Source organism: Physeter macrocephalus, chromosome 17, assembly GCF_002837175.3.
Source record: "Physeter macrocephalus isolate SW-GA chromosome 17, ASM283717v5, whole genome shotgun sequence".
NCBI classification, from domain to species: domain Eukaryota; kingdom Metazoa; phylum Chordata; class Mammalia; order Artiodactyla; family Physeteridae; genus Physeter; species Physeter macrocephalus.
In genome coordinates, this window is record NC_041230.1 from 38106302 (window position 1) to 38127326 (window position 21025).

Consider the following 21025-nt stretch of genomic DNA (forward strand, 5'->3'; position numbering starts at 1 on the left):
CCTTCTTCCTCTTTCTCCTCTCTGCACCATCCTCCACCCCCGCCCCCCCCCCCCCGCCTTTGCCCCCACAGGACACTCTGAGCACTTTCAGGATGCCTTTAAGGGTTCCTCCTGGGACTTGGGAGACCTCTCTCTCGCCCTCTACTCTGCCCTCTTCTCTTACTCAGGTTGGGACACCCTTAATTTTGTAACAGAAGAAATCAAAAACCCAGAAAGGTAAAGGTGGGATCTCACTCTCCCCAACTTGGCTGGAACTCCTGCTGATAGTGGCACGCTTGCCCTCTTCCCTCCCCTCCTCCCTCTGTCTCTCACCCCTTCTTCTTCCTGTTCCTCCTTCTCCAGCTGTGAGGGATTAGGGGCGAGGTCGGGAGTGAGTGAAGGTGGGAAACCCCTGGGTCCTCGGCCTCATATTCGCACTGGAGGACCCCCAGGGTCCTTCCTGGAGGAGAGGTCCTTCGGTGGGCAGCAGCTAACCCAGCTGGGGCTGAGATGTTAAGACCTTGCCCTCTGGTGTTGACACTGAAGCCTGGGGAGCCAGAAGCTAATTCTGGGCAGCCGGGTTCCCAGCCTGGCCTCCAGTCCCTAGAGGACAGCGTTCCTCCTTCAGTGGGACCCAGTGGTCCCACTGGGGCAAGGATCAAATATTGATCATGAGCCGTCTTCACAGGGAAGGGTCTCTCTCTCTCTCTCTCAGTAGAAAGAGCCCGGGGCATGGGGCGCATACTTTCCTTAGGCTACGTGGGGAAGAGGAGTCAGCCTCAAAGATCCAGAGGCCAGGGAATTCCTGGGTAACTTTGACCCCCAAGGAGAGGTTGGTTCCAGGTAGTCCTATTTCTGTTGTCCTGACAGAAATTTGCCCCTGGCCATTGGGATTTCTATGCCGATTGTGACACTCATCTACATCCTGACCAACGTGGCCTATTACACAGTGCTGAGCATTTCAGATGTCCTTGGCAGTGATGCTGTGGCTGTGGTGAGTCTGTTGGGATCCCCATTTGCTCGTCATCTCATAGTACTGAATGGCTGGATCTTTGTTTCTGCTGCCACTCCAGCTCTGCAGGGCCAGGTAGTGGGTCTGGGCCAGAGGGCGGGCTGCTCAGCAGTGATGGCATTTGTCCTGAGAGATGCAGGAGGCTGTGGAAACCCTGTCCTGTGCTCAGTGCCCCTTCTGTGCTCTGTCCCCAGACATTTGCTGACCAGACATTTGGCATGTTTAGCTGGACCATTCCCATCGCTGTTGCCCTGTCCTGCTTTGGGGGCCTCAACGCATCTATCTTTGCCTCATCAAGGTATTGTGTTTCTGCTTCACTGTTAACAGACCAGTGTTTAATTCTCTGAGGCTCTAGGTGAATCCATCGGAGCCCTTCTTTCCCTTATCCCTCTCTCAGACATGCAGGGTGTGTATGTGTGTGTATGCGTGTGTGGCCATGATCGTATAGTGGTTAGTACTCTGTGTTGTGTATGCGTGTGTGCATGCGTGTCCTTGCCTTTGTACAACATTTGTGTGCTGGTCGCTTACGTTTCCATGTGAGATGAGGACAGATTGGTAAGAGGTAGAGGGGGAGAAGGCAGTAGCTTGGAGGAGGGATCCTGTTGGGGGCCAGACTCTAGGCTCCTGCAGATTATGCTGCAGGCCCAGGATTCATTCTTGTAATAAATGATTACTGAGCACTTGCTGTATACTGGGTACTGGTACAGGATGACTCTGCCCCTCACATCACAGAAGACACTGTGGCCGACAGGTAGGCTCCAGCTCTTTTCTCTGCACAGAGACTTACCTGTAAGAGCACTGTCTTTCCAGTTGTTTCATAGAGAGGACCAGTTCTGCCTTTTCAGGCTGATTCTGCTACCTGGTCTCAGGGTTCTGGCACGTCCCCTCTTCTTCAGCACTTCACTTCATCACTTGGCCCTTCTCCTTGGTGGATGTTCATTTGGAGGCAGCTGTGCACAAGCTTCTCTCATCTTCACTTAGAGAAATCACAAAACAGTTTCTCATCTCCCCTCTTCCTTTTTGGACATACTTCTAAAGGAAATGGTTTGCATTTTGACTGTCATTCATCTTTCTACCCGTAGGTAGGCTTCTACTACCATAAAAATGTTCTTGTCAAGGGTGCCAGTGACTTCCTTCTTAGTCTGCTTTTAGTTCTTATCCTACTGGACCCCTGAAGCAAGTGATATTTACCTCCCTTCTTCCTCTGAAACTATTCCCATGGCTTCTGTAACCCTCTGATATCTAAGAGGAAGTCTTCTTTCTTGATTTCTCTTCCACTCACCCTATAAATGTTGCTGTCTCCAGGGCCAGGAGTGTAATAGGCATTCAGTAAATATTTGCCACATGAACAGATAGGAGAATGAATTAATGAAAGAGATAGTTTTGTCCTATTCATTCTTCTTACTAATTTTGACACCCCAGTCCATGTACTTGGGGCCTCTGTAGGGCAACCAGAGTAATAAAGAGATCAAGTCCTTGTAAAAGAATATGGTGTCAGGGGTTCCCTGGTGGCCTAGTGGTTAGGATTCTGGGCTTTCACTGCCGTGGCCCAGGTTAAATCCCTGATTGGGGAGCTGAGATCCTGCAAGCCGTGTGGTGCAGCCAAAAAAAAAAAAAAGAGAATATGGTGTCATCTTCCCTCACCTCAGCCTGGTGTGGCCAAGGTTGCACCCCATGTGGCTGTTCATAAGTTGCCCCACTCAAAGATGATGTTTCCCATAGCCTCACCCTTATTGAGGCCCAGGACATCCCAAATGACTCTGCCAATTGTCCCAAAATATTTAGGTAGTAGGTAAATTCTAACCTCACTCAGCTATCTTGTGACATTGACAGGATGAGGGTGAGGGTAGGGGACTCAGAGTAAGAATCTGGACCTGCACATGAAGTGAACTGCAGTAATGTCAAGAATAATGCACAACCATTTCTGCCTGTGTTACCTTCTTCACTTTCTCTTTATTACCCATGCAGCTGTCTTTGGCTTTGTACTAGACACCTTTGCCTCACCTTCACATCCTCTCCAGCATTCCTTCTGCATATTTCTCCTCTACTTTAGTACGGATATTAGCCTTGTGAGCCAACTTCAACATCGTGCCCTATGACATCCTTCCAGATGATACCATCAACTCCTGTGGCTCCACCTGGATGGCCCATAAGTATCTCAGACTTCACATGTGCCCCATGTGTGCTTTGTCTCCAGCTGTGAGGTTGTGGTCCGTCATTCCTCCTTACTTGGCCTCTTGGCCTCTTTTTGTTTTTGTGGGGGGTGGTGCACCACACAGCTCGTGGGATCTTAGTTCCCCAACCAGGAATCGAACCTGGGCCCTCAGCAGTGAAAGCGCAGAGTCCTGACCGCTGGACTGCCAGGGAATTCCAAGCCTCTTGGCCTCTTGTTTTTTTCCCTTGGAGTCCACCCTCATCTCCCAGCTCAAACGTGTGGGCACACACACAAGACCAGCAGATTTGTCCTCTGCCAGGGTGTCCACCCTCATTCAGACCTCTTCTATTATGGGACCTTGTCACAGATGTCTGGTCATCCCCCCACACCTTAGCTTCTCCCTGCTTTAGTTGGCCTCAGTGATGTTACCAGAGTCTCTGTGTCAAATCCAGTCAGGCTGTAACTTCAGAGCCACAGCTGGTTCTTGGCGTTTGTTCAGACTCCACAGCATGGCCTCATAAGCAGGTTTTTCCCAGCACTCTCCTCACACACCTTATCCTTGGACTACAGGCATTCTAGCACCCACCTTCAAAGAGGCTATACTCTTTTATGCCTCTAAGCCTCTTTTGCCTTTGCCCATGCTGTGTCTCCACTTAACACTCACCTTCTGGAAAACTCCAACTCTTCTTCCCAGTCCAGATGTGATCATCTCTTTTGAAGCTTTTTGTTCCCCAGCCCACCCCCAAGCCTGGTGCTGTGTGCTCCATATGCTGCTGACTACTTGGATGGCGTTTCATGTCTCTGCTGCTCTGTTTCCCAGTCAGTAGGGCTCATTAGGTGCAGAGAGAAAGCTTGGGTTGTCTCTTTGAGCCCCAGGCTCTCCCTGACTTTTCATATACCAGGAGCTCAGGGAAGGTATATGGAGGGCAGACCATCAGAAGTCTGGCTGCCCTTTTTTAAAAAGCCATTATGTTATGTAGGAAATGTGTGGGGTGGCAGAGTGGGGTACCCTGGTGGAGTGGATTGGGGTGCCAGTGGGTGATGGCAGGGTGAGGTATCCATTGGGTGATGGTGGGTTGCATAGCTGAGGGGCTGGGGGTGTCAGTGGGTAACAGTGGGGTAGGGCATTCATGGGTAATGGTGGAGACATCTGTGGGTAAAAGGGGGGTAGGTTGGGTTGGTCATGCATAGAGAACATGGGACGTTCCTGAGAGACTGCCGCCTGCTTTCTTCTGGAGCTGAGCCTGGTTTGTCTGAGTGAGGAGTGTGGCTGCATGGCTGAGTACAGAGATCCTCCTGACACATTTTTTTGTCCTTCCAGGTTGTTTTTTGTGGGCTCCCGTGAGGGCCACCTCCCGGACCTTCTCTCCATGATCCACGTTGAGCGTTTTACACCCATCCCTGCTTTATTGTTCAATGTAAGCTGTGCTGGGGAGTGTGGGGATTGGACGTATCTGTGTGGTACTCCTGCCAACTTTATGAGAAGACTGTTTGGGGGGAGGTGTACTAGCTTCTTGGGATACTTCCTGAGCCTCTCTGTGTTTCTTCCTTTTTCTTACAATTTTTTTTTTTTTTCCTTTTGCGGTACGCGGGCCTCTCACTGTTGTGGCCTCTCCCGTTGCGGAGCACAGGCTCCGGACACGCAGGCTCAGCGGCCATGGCTCACGGGCCTAGCTGCTCCGCGGCATGTGGGATCTTCCCGGACTGGGGCACGAACCCGTGTCCCCTGCATCGGCAGGCGGACTCTCAACCACTGCGACACCAGGGAAGCCCTTACAATTTTTTAAAAATATAAAAGTAAAACATAGTTATATTAGGGAAGGCAAATACTACAAAAGAATATAAAAGTGAATTAGTAAGATTTATCTATCTTTTCTGTCAGTGGCTTCCTTTCTTCCTCCTCCTTCTAGCTACTCTTTTTTTTTTTTTTTTTAAATCATATTTAGAAAAGCCAGGCCAGTTGTACACTAGCTACCCTAGGGGCCTCTGTTCATATCATAGACATCATAGATTTATATATAGTAGATGGCATTAAAGTGTTTTATTTCAACAAAATCAGTAAATTATTAAGGATTCTGACAGATTCTGACAGATGGAAGGAGTGCTGAAGAAGGACTGTCATTTTCTAATTTGCACTAAGGTATTATTAGGTGTAAAGGCTAACAGGGACCCTGAGGAAGGCCTTACTCCAAGATTTGAAAAATAGTTCATTTTCTTGTCATTTAGTTCTTTCCTTTATGGTTTCATTACTTAAAGTTTTGGATTCATCTGGAATTTATATTTTGGTGAATGAAGTGAGGTAGGCATTCACTTAATTTTTTTCTCAAATGGCTAGCCAACTGTACAAATATCATTTATTGAATAATCCACTTTTCCACATTTTTCAAATTTTTATCATATAAAAATAGCTAATTTTTAGAGTGCTTCTTATGTGCCAAGTACCGTGATTTGCCCCTTAAATGTACAATCATCTCAACGCATCCTTCCTCATCCTTGCATCAGCACCAAGCTTCCTTATTTAGCTTTATACTGAATATTTGAGAACTAAAGAGGGGCTGACGGTACTTCTTCAGTTCCCCACTCCCCACTGGAATTTTCATCGCAATTCTCACCTGTTTATTTGTCTTGATGAACTTTTGTATCATTTTATCAAAATAACAAAATATCCTCTCAATACATTGATTGGGATAGCACTGAATTTATAAATGTAGGGCAATCTGACATCATGTCTTGTAAATTAATCACCTTCCATCCCACTTTTCTCCTCTTAATATAGGGTCTCCTTTCTCTCTCTAGAATGGGCTCTTCTTGTTTTAAATCCTTTGTTGATAATTTGGGTGAAAAGACAGGTAGGGGGAACTCCATATTCTTGAAGTTAAAGCAAATCTATTTTATTTATTTATTTATTTATTTATACAGCAGATTCTTATTAGTCATCAGTTTTATCCACATCATTGTATACATGTCAATCCCAATCTCCCAATTCATTCCCCCCCGCCCCGCCACTTTCCCCGCTTGGTGTCCATACGTTTGTTCTCTACATCTGTGTCTCTGTTTCTGCCCTGCAAACCAGCTCATCTGTACCATTTTTCTAGGTTCCACATATATGTGTTAATATATGATATTTGGTTTTCTCTTTCTGACTTACTTCACTCTGTATGACAGTCTCTAGATCCATCCATGTCTCTACAAATGACCCAATTTTATGGCTGAGTAATATTCCATTGTATATATGTACCACTTTTTATCCATTCTTCTGTTGATGGGCATTCAGGTTGCTCCCATGTCCTGGCTATTGTAAATAGTGCTGCAATGAACATTGGGGTGCATGTGTCTTTTTGAATTATGGTTTTCTCTGGGTATATGCCCAGTAGTGGGATTGCTGGGTCATATGGTAATTCTATTTTTAGTTTTTTAAGGAACCTCCATACTCTTCTCCATAGCGGCAGTATCAATTGACCTTCCCACCAACACTGAGAGAGGGTTCCCTTTTCTCCACACCCTCTCTAGCATTTGTTGTTTGTAGATTTTCTGATGATGCCCATTCTCACTGGTGTGAGGTGATACCTCATTGTAGTTTTGATTTGCATTTCTCTAATAATTAGTGATGTTGAGCAGCTTTTCATGTGCTTCTTGGCCATCTGTATGTCTTCTTTGGAGAAATTGGGTTTATCTCTGGGCTTTCTATCCTGTTCCATTGATCTATATTCTGTTTTTGTGCCAGTACCATATTGTCTTGATTACTGTAGCTTTGTAGTATAGTCTGAAGTCAGGGAGTCTGATTCCTCCAGCTCCGTTTTTTTCCCTCAAGACTGCTTTTGCTGTTAAAGCAAATCTAACCTTGTCCCAGGATTCTAGTCCCTGACTCCTGTCTTCTAGAACTCTTTTGTTCCAGAGGACAAATCCTGTCATATTTCTTCCCAGGGGGATGGTTCCATTTTGCTAATCTGCATGTCTAAGGCTCCAGGACAGTGAGATAGTTCTGGAGACATTTCCTCCACTTGTATGCCAGGTAGTTCGGACCCACGTATAACAGTCTCCAGAGGGCACAGGGTGATTCATGTTGAGGTTGGTGCATTGCAGTGAGGAGGGCCTCACTGTCTGCCATCAGAAGGGGAACCGAGTCTGGCTTGTTACTGAAGTGCTTGCAAAAAGAAGGGAGGCATTGAGTGCAGGAAGGGCCCCCAAAAGAATAAGGAGAGAAGGCCATTGCGAAGAATGGACCTATCTGATGCCAAGGGATCACTGAAAAGACCTGGAGGTAATCTGGTGAAGCTAATTCAGCAGTCAGCAGATCTGGTGCTAACTGCTGGATGGTGGAGTCTCCTGGGTGGCTTGGTGGTGACCAGTGCCCACTTCTCCCCAACCTCTCCCACTCCAGTGCACCATGACACTCATCTACCTCACTGTGGAGGATGTCTTCCTGCTCATCAACTACTTCAGCTTCAGCTACTGGTTCTTTGTGGGCCTGTCTGTCGCTGGACAGCTCTACCTTCGCTGGAAGGAGCCCGAGCGGCCCCGGCCTCTCAAGGTCAGTGGCTCTAGGCTAGGAGGGGTGGGCCATTTCCCCAAGGTGACTTCTTCCCCATACCCCATTCTCCTGTCCCCTAGTGGCAGACTGGGAGGGGTGGGCCATCTTCCCAGGTGACTTCTTCCCCATACCCCATTCTCCTGTTCCCCCATCCTGCTTTATCTAATATCTCACCTCCCTTCATTTCAGCTGAGCCTGTTTTTTCCCATCGTGTTCTGCATATGCTCCTTGTTTCTGGTGGTTGTGCCCCTCTTCAGTGACACCATCAATTCCCTCATTGGCATCGGGATTGCTCTCTCTGGGGTCCCCATCTACTTCCTGGGTGTTTATCTGCCAGAGTCCCGGAGACCACTCTTTATTCGGAATGTCCTTGGTGAGCTTCTCTTTGCCTATCACACACTGGCCTTGTGTGTGTGTGTCTACAAAGACGCATGCACAGGTGGGTGTGGTGGCTAACAGCTTCCGCATACTAGTGATATGCTGAAAGCCTGGCCGCCCCTTTTGGTCTTGACATGATCACTTTAATTCCAACTTTAGACTCGTATTTTGGGGTTAAAACACTCCCTCGTGAAAGTTCAGTCCATATAGCAAGACAAGGAGTCATGCATCAGACTCTCTGGTGGGGCATGGGATGGAGGACAGTGAAGCTTGCTGGGGTGAGCCTGGTACAGGGCACCCAGGGGACAGGTGGGGAGGGAACCACATGCTTTTAATCAGCCTTGTGGTGTTCAGACTGGTGCTGCGGCTAAATGTCAGATTGCTAAATTCTATTCTCTATTTTCATTTAGCTGCTATCACCAAAGTCACCCAGAAGCTTTGCTTTTGCGTCCTGACTGAGCTAGATGTAGCTGAAGAGAGACAGGTTGAGAGGAAAACTGAGTAGAGGCCAGAGGTGATATCCCCTGAGGCCTGGAAGGCCGCTACCTGTGGCCACAGCCACCGAAGTCCAGATGACAAGACTGTGTGGACCCAACTCTCTTATACTCAAGGAGGGCTGTTGGCCCACATTACGTAAGGGGGCTCAGGGCTGATGGCCTGCTCAGGTGGTCACTCTCATCGGTAAGCTATGGGTCTCAGGGTCTGGGGCCAGCCTGAAGGTGGGGACTTCAGAGGGTGGTGGCGGCAGAGGGCTCTGGGAATAGGGGAATAGTTGCTTAGTTTTGTTCCTGGTGAGTAGGTGCAGCCCTTGCAAACACTTACTTGGTGAGCTGCATTGGGGGAAGAGGGAGTGCTAGGTTAATAGCTGTGGCTGGTGGTTTCTGAATTTATTTGAGGTTTGAACCAGGAGTTTCTACAAAGGGGCTGCTCTATGGGAAGTTGTCCTCTGACCAGGTCCAAGCATCTGACATTAGAGGCCTAAAATGCTACCATTTCTTCCTCTGGCTCAAAATCCTTCCCTGGTGAAAGAGTTGTATTCTATTATTTATTAATATTATTTAATCCAGGACACCAGTTCTAGCAAAGCATTGGTGTTCATTAATCTACAGGAGGCAGTAGGCTGATTGTGTTTAAAAATTCAAAGTATCCCAAAGCAAGTCCCTCTGACCTTAGAGGTGTCTATGTGGTGGTGGGTCAGACTCTGACCACAGATTGTTTTGCTCGGTTTTAGCACAGTCTTCTGTTGAGTCTTACCTGCAGAGGTGAACTTTAAAGATTTTTTACTCATGTACCAGTTACACTTCAGTATACAGATAGGTCACATGTTACAAGCACCTGGCTCAAGTTCCACAAGGACAGATGAACAAATTCATGAGTCAGAGGTCTGGTAATACTGCTACTTTGAAAGATAATCCTTTATTTTACTTGAGACCTTAGGTCTTTGTTCTAGTTGACAAAAAGCAAATCCCTGGGTTTCTGGTATGAACTCTAAGAGGGCAGAAACTGTCCTAGGATTCAGGTGAATCACTTGAATTCTTTCAGCTGTCAATGGTTTAAAGAACATCTCCTGGACCCAAACTGACAAGTAGCTTGTTCCTCTCTGTAAGGGCCGGTATGTGGGGGCTACTGTGCAGACCCATGCAAGCCCATCTTGGTGCTAGAAGTGGTCATTTTTCTGAAAACCTCACACCAGGCTGCATCCTCCTCCTCTTCTGTCCCTGACACCAGGCTTTTTATTTACACTGAGCCACCTTGGTGTGGATCATCAGGATAATGCACTCGTCTCCTGCCTGCCTCCCCTTGCCTGAGGTCTGGTGGGGCTGCAGTCTCAGGAAGAGCTTGGTACTTTCGAGACTTCTATTTTCTCTCTGTGGAGATCAGTGAAGGCTCTGGAAATAAAGCTGCTTCAACCTCCATCAGCAGATTCATGATTGGAAGCAACTAATTCTGGTGCTCAGGCTGTGCTTTAGCACCCAGGTCTGGCCAAAGGGGTAGGTTTGCCCTAATGGATGTTCCTTCATGGGCCACATGGCTGCAGTGGATTGGATAACTGTCCTGTGATGCTTCCAGACACTGTCATCCTGGACCCAGAACCTGCTGGCTTGGTAAGCCCCATGGGCTTCTTGTCCTTAGGTTTTGAAATTGGTCAGCGATAAAGACGGGAACTATGAGGCAATCTACCTTTCTGACAATTCTTCTCCACCAAACTGGCCCCAGTTGCAGACAAGGGACTAACCTTGGTCACACTTAATCAATAAAGGCAATTTAGGGTAGCATGCTCACAGCTGCCTTTGGTTCAGGGCATGCATGCATCTGTGAGAACATGGGAGTACATTCCTACTGTCATGGGTTGGGGATTTGCCTGACAACAGGGAGTCTTGTGCAAAGGCTGACTTGCCCAGACTGTGTAAACATGACTCCTGTCTGACCCAATCTGGCACCTATCCCAGGGATCCTCTGGAGCTAATTCTTCAAGCAGACTGCACTTGTCTTTGAAGGATCCCTGACCCAGGCTTTAGTTTTCTCTACTGAAGTAAATGACCACCTGATGTCGGGAATTTGTTGCCTCCCAGTGGCTCCAGGGGGAAGCAAGGCCCTCACACTCCAGGTGCCCTAGTACTTGCTTAGTGAGCCCTGTCACCTTCCTCTCATTACTGGATGGTGACCACATTCTTCCCCTCTGTGCTGGATACAGACTTCTCCCAGGAAGCCTTCTGAGGGAGGGATGCCAGAGACTCCTTACAGCACTCAAGCTTCCTAGTGGAATTAATTTCTGTGAGGTCTTTGTTGTTTATCTCCTTCAGTCCTTCTCCTGGTGTGCTAATCCCTTTTGCAGTGGGTACAGTTTGTGAAGCTGTCAGCCCTTTAATGTTGGCAAACTGTAAATGAGTACAGAAACAGCAGTGAGCACATTATAACGGCAGAGTGGTTTTCAATCCTTTGTTTCCATGCTTACAGGAGACTGAGATGACTAGTATTAGATCTGTAAGTTGCTGCCTGTTATTGCAGCACTGAATTGCACCTTAGTGGATAGTTAGGTTGGGAAACCAAGTCTGTTTGTTGGTTTTATAACTGCAATAGTAGGGCCCGAGTATAGATACACATGGAAATCAATCACTTTGGGAGGTTTAACAACTTGTAGATAAGAAGATAAAGATGTACAAAAAATATAAAGTGAAATGGGTGCAGGTAGGATAGAAAAGTAGAGATGCTTATGGAATCTTAGAATTGGCAGGAAGAAGACATTTCCATGTGTAATTTATCTTTCCATGTGATAGTAAGTCTGTGCCACAGGGCAAGAGGGCACACCTTGAATCAAAGTTTGTTTCCCTAGACCTGTGCAGTCCAGTATGGTAGCTACTAGCTACATGTAGCTAGTTAAGTTAAATAAAATTTAAAAATTCAGTTCCTCAGTTGCACTAATCACATTTCAAGTGCTCAACAGCCATATGTGGCTAATGGCTACTATTGCACAGTGCAGATATAGAACCTATTCGTCATTGCAGAATAAATGCCAACTCAGTCAGAGTTAAGGCATTTGTGGTTTGGAAAGAATAGGGAAAGAGAGTGTGCTTATAAGAGATACCAGTTTTGGTAAAAGAAAAATTGGTCCTGTTGACTATAGTTTGTTTTTGGTGAGTGCTGTGTCTAGTTAAACATTTCTCAGTGGAAAGCGAAGTTTAGGATGTACTTTGCTTTTCCTCACTTGCCTTAAGTTCTTAGTGTCTGAAACTTCTCACCAACCCCTCCCCCTTTTTGGTGAGGGGTAAAGGAAGCAGGGAGTATGGTGGGAAAGCACATAAGATAGATTTAAAAAGGTTTTAAAGGAATTACTTGCTCCCCTGTTCAAAGTTAGTTTTTATTAAAGAGATTCATACATACCCTGTTCCTTGGTACCACTGCCAGAGGAAACTAGCAATCTTTACAACCATTATCAGAGTCAGGAAGCAGGGCGGTAGAGATAGCTTTTAACTAAAACCTCTCATGGCTCAGGCAGATTCTACTTTCTTTCCTAATGGCCATTACTATCCAGTCTGTGCTGCTACCAGGGACCCACTGCAGCCCTTCTAGAGTCCCTCTATCAAAAGAAACAGCCTTTTACTGGAGGCAGGTGGCCTGGGAAAGCCCAGTCTTAGTGCTGACAAAACGGGAGACTCTCTTCCCCTTAATTGGCTTTGGCATAGGAGGAGAATGGGAATGTAGGTAAAATGTCTGGGCCAGGAAGCTTCACTTTCACAGCATCTCCCCCACCCCCAGACTCTAAGGTCAGTTTTGATTGAGACAAAGGGGGGCCCTACAGATAGTAGAAAAGACGCGCTCCCTTAGTGCAAGTTTTCACCATGGTGGAATGGTGCTGTTGGATATGCTTTTTCCTTCCAAGTGTTAAGCTAGGAAACCCGAGAGGATGGTAACCAGTGTGGCTGACACTGCAGTTACAGAACCCTCAGGGGCTGTGGTAGAACCTCATGGATATCACAGGATCATCAGTCTGAATCCAGGTCATGGGGGCTGTCATAGCCAAACTCCTTCTGCACATCCAAAGGGTATTTGCTCCACATCTGTGGTCTTCTGTTGTCTCCTTCTTCTTCACTGAGGCTGTTGTAATCATCAGAGACTAGAATGAGATAACAGGAATGGGCTCTAATTGTATGGTTTTCTAAATGACCACAAACGCCCCTTCCCTTCTCAAAAAAGTATGTTTTGTTTCCTATTATAAAATACTTGCTCAATAAAGAAAATTTAGAATATAGAACAATTTTTAAAAAAGCAATAAAATTCTTACCATGTAAACCAAGTCCTTTAACACTGGAGTGCTTTGTCATTTTCCCCTCAGTATTTTTTTGTTGTTGTAATAGTTGTAGTCATATTGCAAATATAATTTTGTTCCTTGCCACTTCCCCAATAGAATATCCCATAGCTTGATTAACTGTTCCTCTATCATCAAACACCAAGAAAGTCAAAGAACTGTGGTGCCAGAGCATCCTTCCTTCCTCTTCCCCCACGTACCGTGTCTGTGTTGTTGCACAGGTAAATGCAACAAGTCCTTGGTTTGTGAAAACCCTGGGCCCACTCCTACTGGCAAACCTCTCCAGCACTCTGTTCAAAGTAGGAGGGAAAGGGACCTTGCTAGGCAATGAAAGAACTAAGGATTTGAACCCAGCCCTAACTGACATTATACCTCCAGCAGCCCCCCTGGGAACACTGGTCCTTGCATGTCCTACAGCTCCACCAGCTAGACCACAAGCTGGTGGAGCTCAAAGGGCAGAAAAGGAAAACCAGCTAAGATATACCTGTCAACCTTGCTCACGCCTCAGTCCCAGATCCCATCAGTCCCTCCCCAACCAGGGCTGCTACCACCTACCTCTGGAATCTTCATCTCCATCACTGTTCTCCTCCTCTGGGTACTCATTGCGCCAATTATTCTCACTGTTCTCATCATCTTCATCTTCATAAATATCCTCTGGTTGTTGGTCATCATTCACCTGCACATCTCAACATAAACATGAGTATAAGTCAAAACCTCTAAAGTTATGCTCTGGGGGAAGCTATTAGCAGACCAACTTGGAGAGATGTCATTTAAGGGTGATGTGTGAAAAAGAGAAAACATAGGTGTTAGTTTGCTAGAGGCTGTAGTAACCTTAGGCTATGAGAGGGAGAGAGTAGCCCTATTCTACTCAGAGTCCAGCTCCAGGAACCACATTTCCTGGTTGGATGATCTGAACTCTACCAGAAGGGAATGCAGCAGGGTGCGGAGGAGACAGCTCTGAGCAGGTGATGGCAGTGATCTTCAAACTGCTGAAGGCCAGCCAGGTAGGAGAGGGATTATATGGATTACAGGTGATGCCAAAGGTTAGAGCCAAAACCCAAGTGTGAAATGCAGAAAGGAGGGGAGCTATGCAGTAGTCCAAGGTGGGTACCTGACTGTGAGACTAGTTATAGTGCAGGTGTGGGATAGGGTGCTTCTCTCATAATAAGAGGATGAGAGGTAGACCTTAACTTTTCTCATAAATAATTTTAGAATTTAATAATGTCAGGATGTTAGCTTTCTTAATCCAAGGTTTTTCACCCTTTAAGATAAAATTTAAAAAAAAAAAAAAAAAAAAAAAAAAAGCTTTTGTTTCCATAGGTCCGTTACACAAAATGGCTAAGTATTTCCATATAGCCTATAGCCTATGCACATTCTCTCATATACTTTATTCTTTTAAATTTTTACTTATTTATTTTTAAAATTAATTTTTATTGGAGTATAGTTGCTTTACTCCTCTCATATACTTTAAATCATCTCTAGATTACTTGTAATACCTAATACAACGCAAATACTTGCCATGTATTTGCAACTATGTAAATAGTTGCCAGTGTGCAGCAAATTCAAATTTTGCCTTTTGTAACTTTCTGGAATTTCCCCCACCGGAATATTTTTGATCTGTGGTTGGTTGAATTCGGGGATGCAGAGCCCACAGAACCTGCAAATTAGATACGGCCAACTGCATAAACAAGACTATGCTGCAAACCTTGTAAGAGACTCATTAAGAGCAAAAATTATCAATGTAGACTGTCTTTCCCAAAATTCCTGCACTAAACCCAGGTTTCTAAAAGGCATTTAGTATAAATTTTTCCTTTTAAGCAAGGATAAGAAGAACTAAGAACAATGGCAATCAGGAGTAGAACCTAGGGAGGCAAAGCATGTGACTAGAAAATGAACTGAGGCTGCCTCATGCCCCCTGCCTCATGGGTCCCCTTACCAACTCCCACTCTTGGCTATAGGGCTGCACAGAGAGGATGTTCTCAATCCATCCTGGAGTGGCCATGTCCAAATAGTAAATGTCATACACATAGTTGTCCTTCTGTTCCTCCTGGTACCCAACTCTTGGTCCATCTTCAGATACAGTCAACCGCTCACGGATCAACTCTACAGAATTGCAGAGGATCACATCTGGGTCAGATGTCTGTAAAGAGAATAGCAGACGATACATGCATAACTTAAAACATGGATGTCCCAAGAGGAGGAGCCTAAGACCTGGTGAAGGAAACCTCCCTGCAGTTCTCTATGTTGAATTCAAGATTCTTATCCCCATGGCCTACTAGTCTCTTCTCAGTTATCTAAGAAATTAAAAAAAAATCAAGAGTCTCTATAAAATTAAGGTGTAGTACTTTTTTTAAGATAGAAGCTTACAAGATAGCTTCCTGCTCTTTTGTGCTTCGCTGACATAAGAGAGCACACGGGAAGACTGGCCTGAGGAAGGGGAGAGCCAGAAGAGCTGGCTAGTCTTGCCCCCAGGATCTGCTTCTACAGGTCTTCTCTGAGCTCCTTTGGTATCATGTTCTCCCCTTGGAGATCCACAGGCTGACAGCAGCACCCCTATGGTTGACCCCCAAATGGGTCTGCATTTTGTGTGGCCTCCTATAGAGGCCTAAGGGTAATTCCTGGACCGTGGTGACTACCACCAGCCATCACCCACCACTTGGCTTGCTCACCCTGACATCCTGCTTTTAATCACAAACGGGAGTGGCCTCCCCTATAATCGTTTTTCTGATAGTTTGAGATGGATTGCCCCAGAATAGAACTTGACCAGGTAAGATGTGCTCCAGTGGCAAAAGGCTGTGTTGTCTAGGGTAGCACAGGTCACTTTGGAAACCAGAGGGACATGCTGCCAGTCACTCTCGACAGGTTCATCACCGGAAGCTCTGCAGCTCAAACCAGACACCATACAGGGGGAAAAGGGGGGTGTCCCATGGCCAGGGCAGATAAAGGGAGACCAATGTTCTCATCATTTACAGGCTACAGGGAATTCTTTCTTGCTCCAAAGTCAAAAGGAACTAGAGATGTCAGTTTTTGTGCAGACTTGACCAACTTCAGAGCTGCTCACAAGAAAACTTCTGGTTCCACCTCACAAGCCCCCAGCCTTCAGTTCAACAAATTATGCAGCCATTAAAATATTTACAAAAACTAGCAATACAGGGACTTCCCTGGTGACGCAGTGGTTAAGAATCTGCCTGCCAACGCAGGGGACATGGGTTCGAGCCCTGGTCCGGGAAGATGCCACATGCCGCGGAGCAACTAAGCCCGTGCGCCACAACTACTGAGCCTGCACTCTAAAGCCCGCGATCCACGACTACTGAAGCCCACGCGCCTAGAGCCCGTGCTTCGCAACAAGAGAAGCCACTGCAATGGGAAGCCCGCGCACAGCAACGAAGACCCAACACAACCAAAAATAAATAAATAAATTAATTAATTAAACAACAACAACAACAGGGGCTTCCCTGGTAGTGCAGTGGTTAAGAATTCACCTGCCAATGCAGGGGACACGGGTTCGAGCCCTGGTCCGGGAAGATCCCACATGCCGCGGTGCAACTAAGCCCATGCGCCACAACTACTGAGCCTGCGCTCTAGAGCCCGCGTGCCACAACTACTGAAACCCGCATGCCTAGAGCCCATCCTCTGCAACAAGAGAAGCCACTGCAATGAGAAGTCCGCGCACCGCAACAAAGAGTAGCCCCCGCTCACCACAGCTAGAGAAAGCCCACGAGCAGCAACGAAGACCCAATGCAGCCAAAAGTAAATTAAAATTAAAAAAAAAAAACTAGCAATACAGAAAAACGCCAGACATAGAATTTTACACTCAAAAGGGAATAAACCAATTTTACTCCAGTTACCTTTGGGATGGGGGTAAAATGGGTGCTTCGCCCCTGCCCTTTTACTTTGAATTTTGCTACTATTTTTTCAAATTTCCTGTAATGAACATATATTTTCATAAAAGAAAAATTGTTTTGAAGTCTAGTCTGTGTATGTTTACCTATATTTTCAATTATGCTACATACAGCATTTTCTATTATTAAACATAAATAAGTATTTTCCCATCTTTCCAGTCTTCATGGTTATCAATTTAATGGTCCAAGCAGTTGCACATGTCAATTTCTTAGACATAATTTTTAGCCTCCATACACAACATTGCAATGAATGTTTCAATTCTTGCATTTGAAAAATGGAGATAAAAGTACCTACCTTATATGGTTTTTGTGAGGATAAAATAAGTTAAAGTGGGGAGTAAAAGTACCTAACATAGTACTTGACACATAATTACTTAGTATACCAATAGCTGCTTTTGTTAATACCATAGCTATTTGCTTCCGCTGAATTATTTCCCTAGGATAAATCCTGGGGGTGAAATTACTAAATAAAATGAACTGAACTTTTCCCCTTTAATTTTTCAGATTTGTTGTCAAATATACTTTGTTTAAAACTTAGATCATGTCGGGACTTCCCTGGTGGCTCACAGGTTAAGACTCCACGCTTCCAATGCAGGGGGCCTGGGTTCGATCCCTGGTCGGGGAACTAGATCCCACATGTGTGCCGCAACTAAGGAGCCAGCCTGCCGCAACTAAGACCCCACATAACCAAATAAGTAAATAGATAAATAAAAAAAAATAAAAACTTAAAAACAAAAAACAAACCCCAAACTGAGATCATTTCATTTTAAGAAACCCACTGTAATGTGGCAGAGAAATGCTCTCACTAATTTTAAAAATCTCTTTAGAGGCTTCCCTGGTGGTACAATAGTTAAGAATCCGCCTGCCAACGCAGGGGACATGGGTCCGAGCCCTGGTCTGGGAAGATCCCACATGCTGCGGAGCAACTAAGCCTGTGCACCACAACTACTGAGCCTGCGCTCTAGAGCCTGCGAGCCACAACTACTGAAGCCCGCACGCCTAGAGCCCGTGCTCCGCAACAAGAGAAGCCACCGCAACAAGAAGCCCGTGCACCATAAGGAAGAGTAGCCCCCGCTCGCCGCAACTAGAGAAAGCCCGCGTGTAACAACAAAGACGCAACACAGCCAACAACAAAAAAAAATCTCTTTAGATTTCTGGACGGCTTTAGAATCCAAACAATAAAAATAGTTTTAAAATACTAGGCTCCAATCTATTTTTAGGATGCCTGATATTACTGTAAAGCCCTGCTGTTTTCCCAAAGGCTTGCATCAATTTTAAGCACAACAGTCGTACAATTTTAATCACAGCCTTGCCAGCAGAGCTACCGGCAACCCTTTTCCTGATAGTCTAGTAGGCATAAAACATCAAGGTTGCTTTCAGTTTAAATTTATGTTCTTTAATAATTATTGTGTGCAAACATTTTTGATGTGTTTACAGTTTGTATTGCATTGCTGGGAAAATCTGTGTTCATATCCTTCCTAACTTATCTACTAGTTTTTCTTATATGATTTAATGAACTATTTAATTGACTTGATTCCACTGAACATTGGTTTACTTTTAAAAATGTGTAACTCATGATGCAGTGTGGCATTAGTTTTGGTAAAAGAAGTGGCTATGGACATCATGCCCAAATTGTTATCCAGGTATACTAGGAATGTGATTAAATATCTTTTGCTTGATATATTTTGAATAAAAATTTCATTTTTTAAAAATAAATTTATTGGGCTTCCCTGGTGGCGCAGTGGTTGAGAGTATGCCTGCCGATGCAGGGGACACGGGTTCGTGCCCCGGTCTGGGAAGATCCCACATGCCGCGGAGCAGCTAGGCCCGTGAGCCATGGCCGCTGGGCCTGCGCGTCCGGAGCCTTTGCTCCGCAACGGGAGAGGCCACAACAGTGAGAGGCCGGTGTACCACCAATAAATAAATAAATAAATAAATAAATTTATATATTTTTTATTTTTGGCTTTGTTGGGTCTTCATTGCTGTGTGTGGGCTTTCTCTAGTTGCGGCGAGTGGGGGCTACTCTTTGTTGCGGTGCGCGGGCTTCTCATTGCAGTGGCTTCTCTTGTTGCAGAGCACAGGCTCTAGGTGCGCGGGCTTCAGCAATTGCAGCACACGGGCTCAGTAGTTGTGGCGCACAGGCTTAGTTGCTCCACGGCATTTGGGATCTTCCCGGACCAGGGTTTGAACTTGTGTCCCCAGCATTGAGCATTGGCAGGCAGATTCTTAACCACTGCGTGACCAGGGAAGCCCCAAATTTCATTTTTTAAACTTCAAAAACTTAAAAGGAGATTTGAAAAATGTTTATCAAGAGTGGGCACACCTTAGATTGAGAATTTTCTATTTCTTTGGTCTTACTGCATGCAGTTGACTTTGCTTTTGGAAGTGAGGTACAAAACTAACTTAGAAAATGTAATTAGTAGAGGGTAACACTGGGGGCTTCTCTGGTGGCACAGTGGTTGAGAATCCGCCTGCCAATGCAGGGGAGAGGGGTTCAATCCCTGGTCCGGGAAGATCCCACATGCCACGGAACAACTAAGCCCGTGTGCCACAACTACTGAGCCTGAGCTCTAGAGCCCGCGAGCCACAACTACTGAAGCCTGCGCGCCTAGAGCCCGTGCTCTGCAACAAGGGAAGCCACCACAATGAGAAGCCCGCGCACCACAATGAAGAGTAGACCCCACTCGCCTCAACTAAAGAAAGCCCACGCACAGCAACGAAGACCCAAAAGAAGCAAAGATAAACTTAAAAAAAAAAAAAAAAAAAAAAGAAAGTAACACTGAATTAAATGTGAGAAGACTTGCATTCTAATCCAAAATCTGCCTCAAACTTGGTATGCTACCCAGGCCTGGTCCTTTAACCTCCCTTTGATGAGTTTTCCCATCTGCTTTATCTTTACCTTGGTCAGAATCCTCCAGTGATTCTCCATCTCTGGGTGAAAGGCAATGTATCCTTGCAACTACCTAGTTGAAAGGCTTTAGCAGATATCCTCTCCCCAGATTCCTTACTATCTTCCCCCATCCCCCTGGGCTCCATGCACAATGACCTTGCAAACACCAGATAAATTCGGCTTCAGGGTCTTTGCACTTAGAGCTCCTCAGTGTGAAATTCCTCTGCCCAAGATATCCACAGTGCCTTGCCATTCAAGTCTTTACTCAAAAGTCATTTTCTCAGTGAAAATGACATTGAGATGGGAGCACGCTCTCCCACCCCCAATAGCCCATTTCACCATCTGACATTGAATTTGTTTGATGTTTCTCTCCTCTACCTGAATGTTAGGTCCTCACTGCTGTATCCACAGAACCTAAGAACCATGCCTGGCACATAGTGGGCGCTGAGTAAATACTGTTGAATGGATAATCTAACCTGTAAAACATGTCCATCAAGCTGGATGGATCATCCCATCTCTAAAGTGAAGCCATGTGTACCCTCCTTAACTGTGTGCTAACTTTGCGTACTCTCTCTCTCGAGAAGCCCAGAGCTCGACTCCCGGCGTGTACTCACTTTGCAAGAGATCGCGGCGGCCTCTGGGTCTCCTTCCTCGTGGACCAGGTCCAACAGCTGGAAGCCTGAGTCCTCGGCGGCTTCTGGGCTTCCCGGCGCGTCCTCGGACCCCAAGCCGCCCAAAGGAATTCCCGAGGATCGGCGGCTAGAGACTACCCTGTAGCGGCCGTTCTGCCGGATCTCCCGAGCCGACGCACGGAGATGACGGCGGATACGCTGCTGGCTGCCCTGGGACGGGCGTAGGGCGGCTCGCACAAGCGGCTGTACTGGCTCCTCCTGCGGGGAGTGGGGAGGGGGAAAGAAGCGGGGGTGTGGGTCGGCATAAGCAGGGGTTCGTGAAAGGGTTAGGGAAAATGATGCACCCCAGCTGCGCCCTAAGATCCCTTTCACACTGGCTCCCTTCCGGCCCTATACCTGGGAGCGCACGGTGGCCACCAACTGGAAGACATTTTCTGCTGCTCTCTCCAGATCCTCCGGAGGCGTCTTTTGGGCTCCCGACTCAACTGCGCTGGAGCAGAGGCGTTTACAAGCAAGGACAAGTGCCTCAGCGGGTTCCGCACTGCGTTTCCGCTTCACGCGGAGGACCGCTGTCATGCCGGCCTCCATAGCAGCTGTCGTGGAGCACTATGGGAATGCGCGGGGTGCGACGGAAGAGCTTTCCAGTTCTGCTTCCGGGCCCCGCCCCCAGCACGCTCAGCTGGCCCAGGGAAGTCCCGCCTTTGCACGCCTGCGGCGGCAAGATGGCGGTGGCAGCGGA

At 46.5% G+C, this 21025-nt stretch overlaps 2 protein-coding genes across 10 annotated transcripts in view; one reads left to right on the forward strand and one right to left on the reverse strand.

Moving 5' to 3' along the window:
* The window catches only part of SLC7A6 (solute carrier family 7 member 6), a 41730-nt gene extending 33150 nt beyond the window's left edge, over positions 1-8580 (forward strand). For all 8 annotated transcript variants that reach the window (XM_024124816.3, XM_024124817.3, XM_024124820.3 and 5 more), the window contains 7 exons: positions 72-216; positions 850-973; positions 1186-1289; positions 4468-4564; positions 7528-7677; positions 7867-8050; positions 8466-8580. In XM_024124816.3, coding sequence (XP_023980584.1) covers positions 72-216; positions 850-973; positions 1186-1289; positions 4468-4564; positions 7528-7677; positions 7867-8050; positions 8466-8560 — 899 coding nt within the window. In that variant the 3' untranslated portion in view covers positions 8561-8580. The remainder of the gene's footprint in view (positions 1-71; positions 217-849; positions 974-1185; positions 1290-4467; positions 4565-7527; positions 7678-7866; positions 8051-8465) is intronic.
* Positions 8581-12493: 3913 nt separating this feature from the next.
* On the reverse strand, positions 12494-20905 carry SLC7A6OS (solute carrier family 7 member 6 opposite strand). Of its 2 annotated transcripts, none has more exons than XM_028477443.2 (5): positions 20683-20905; positions 20269-20544; positions 14799-15002; positions 13418-13538; positions 12494-12651 (listed from the first exon to the last, which is right to left on the reverse strand). In XM_028477443.2, the coding sequence occupies exons 1-5, from the start codon at positions 20872-20874 to the stop codon at positions 12500-12502; spliced, it is 945 nt and encodes a 314-aa protein (XP_028333244.1). In that variant the 5' UTR covers positions 20875-20905; the 3' UTR covers positions 12494-12499. The 2 variants fall into 2 exon arrangements, with proteins under 2 accessions (XP_028333244.1, XP_007113370.1); XM_007113308.4 differs by having other exon boundaries at positions 12494-12670.
* Positions 20906-21025: the final 120 nt, after the last annotated feature.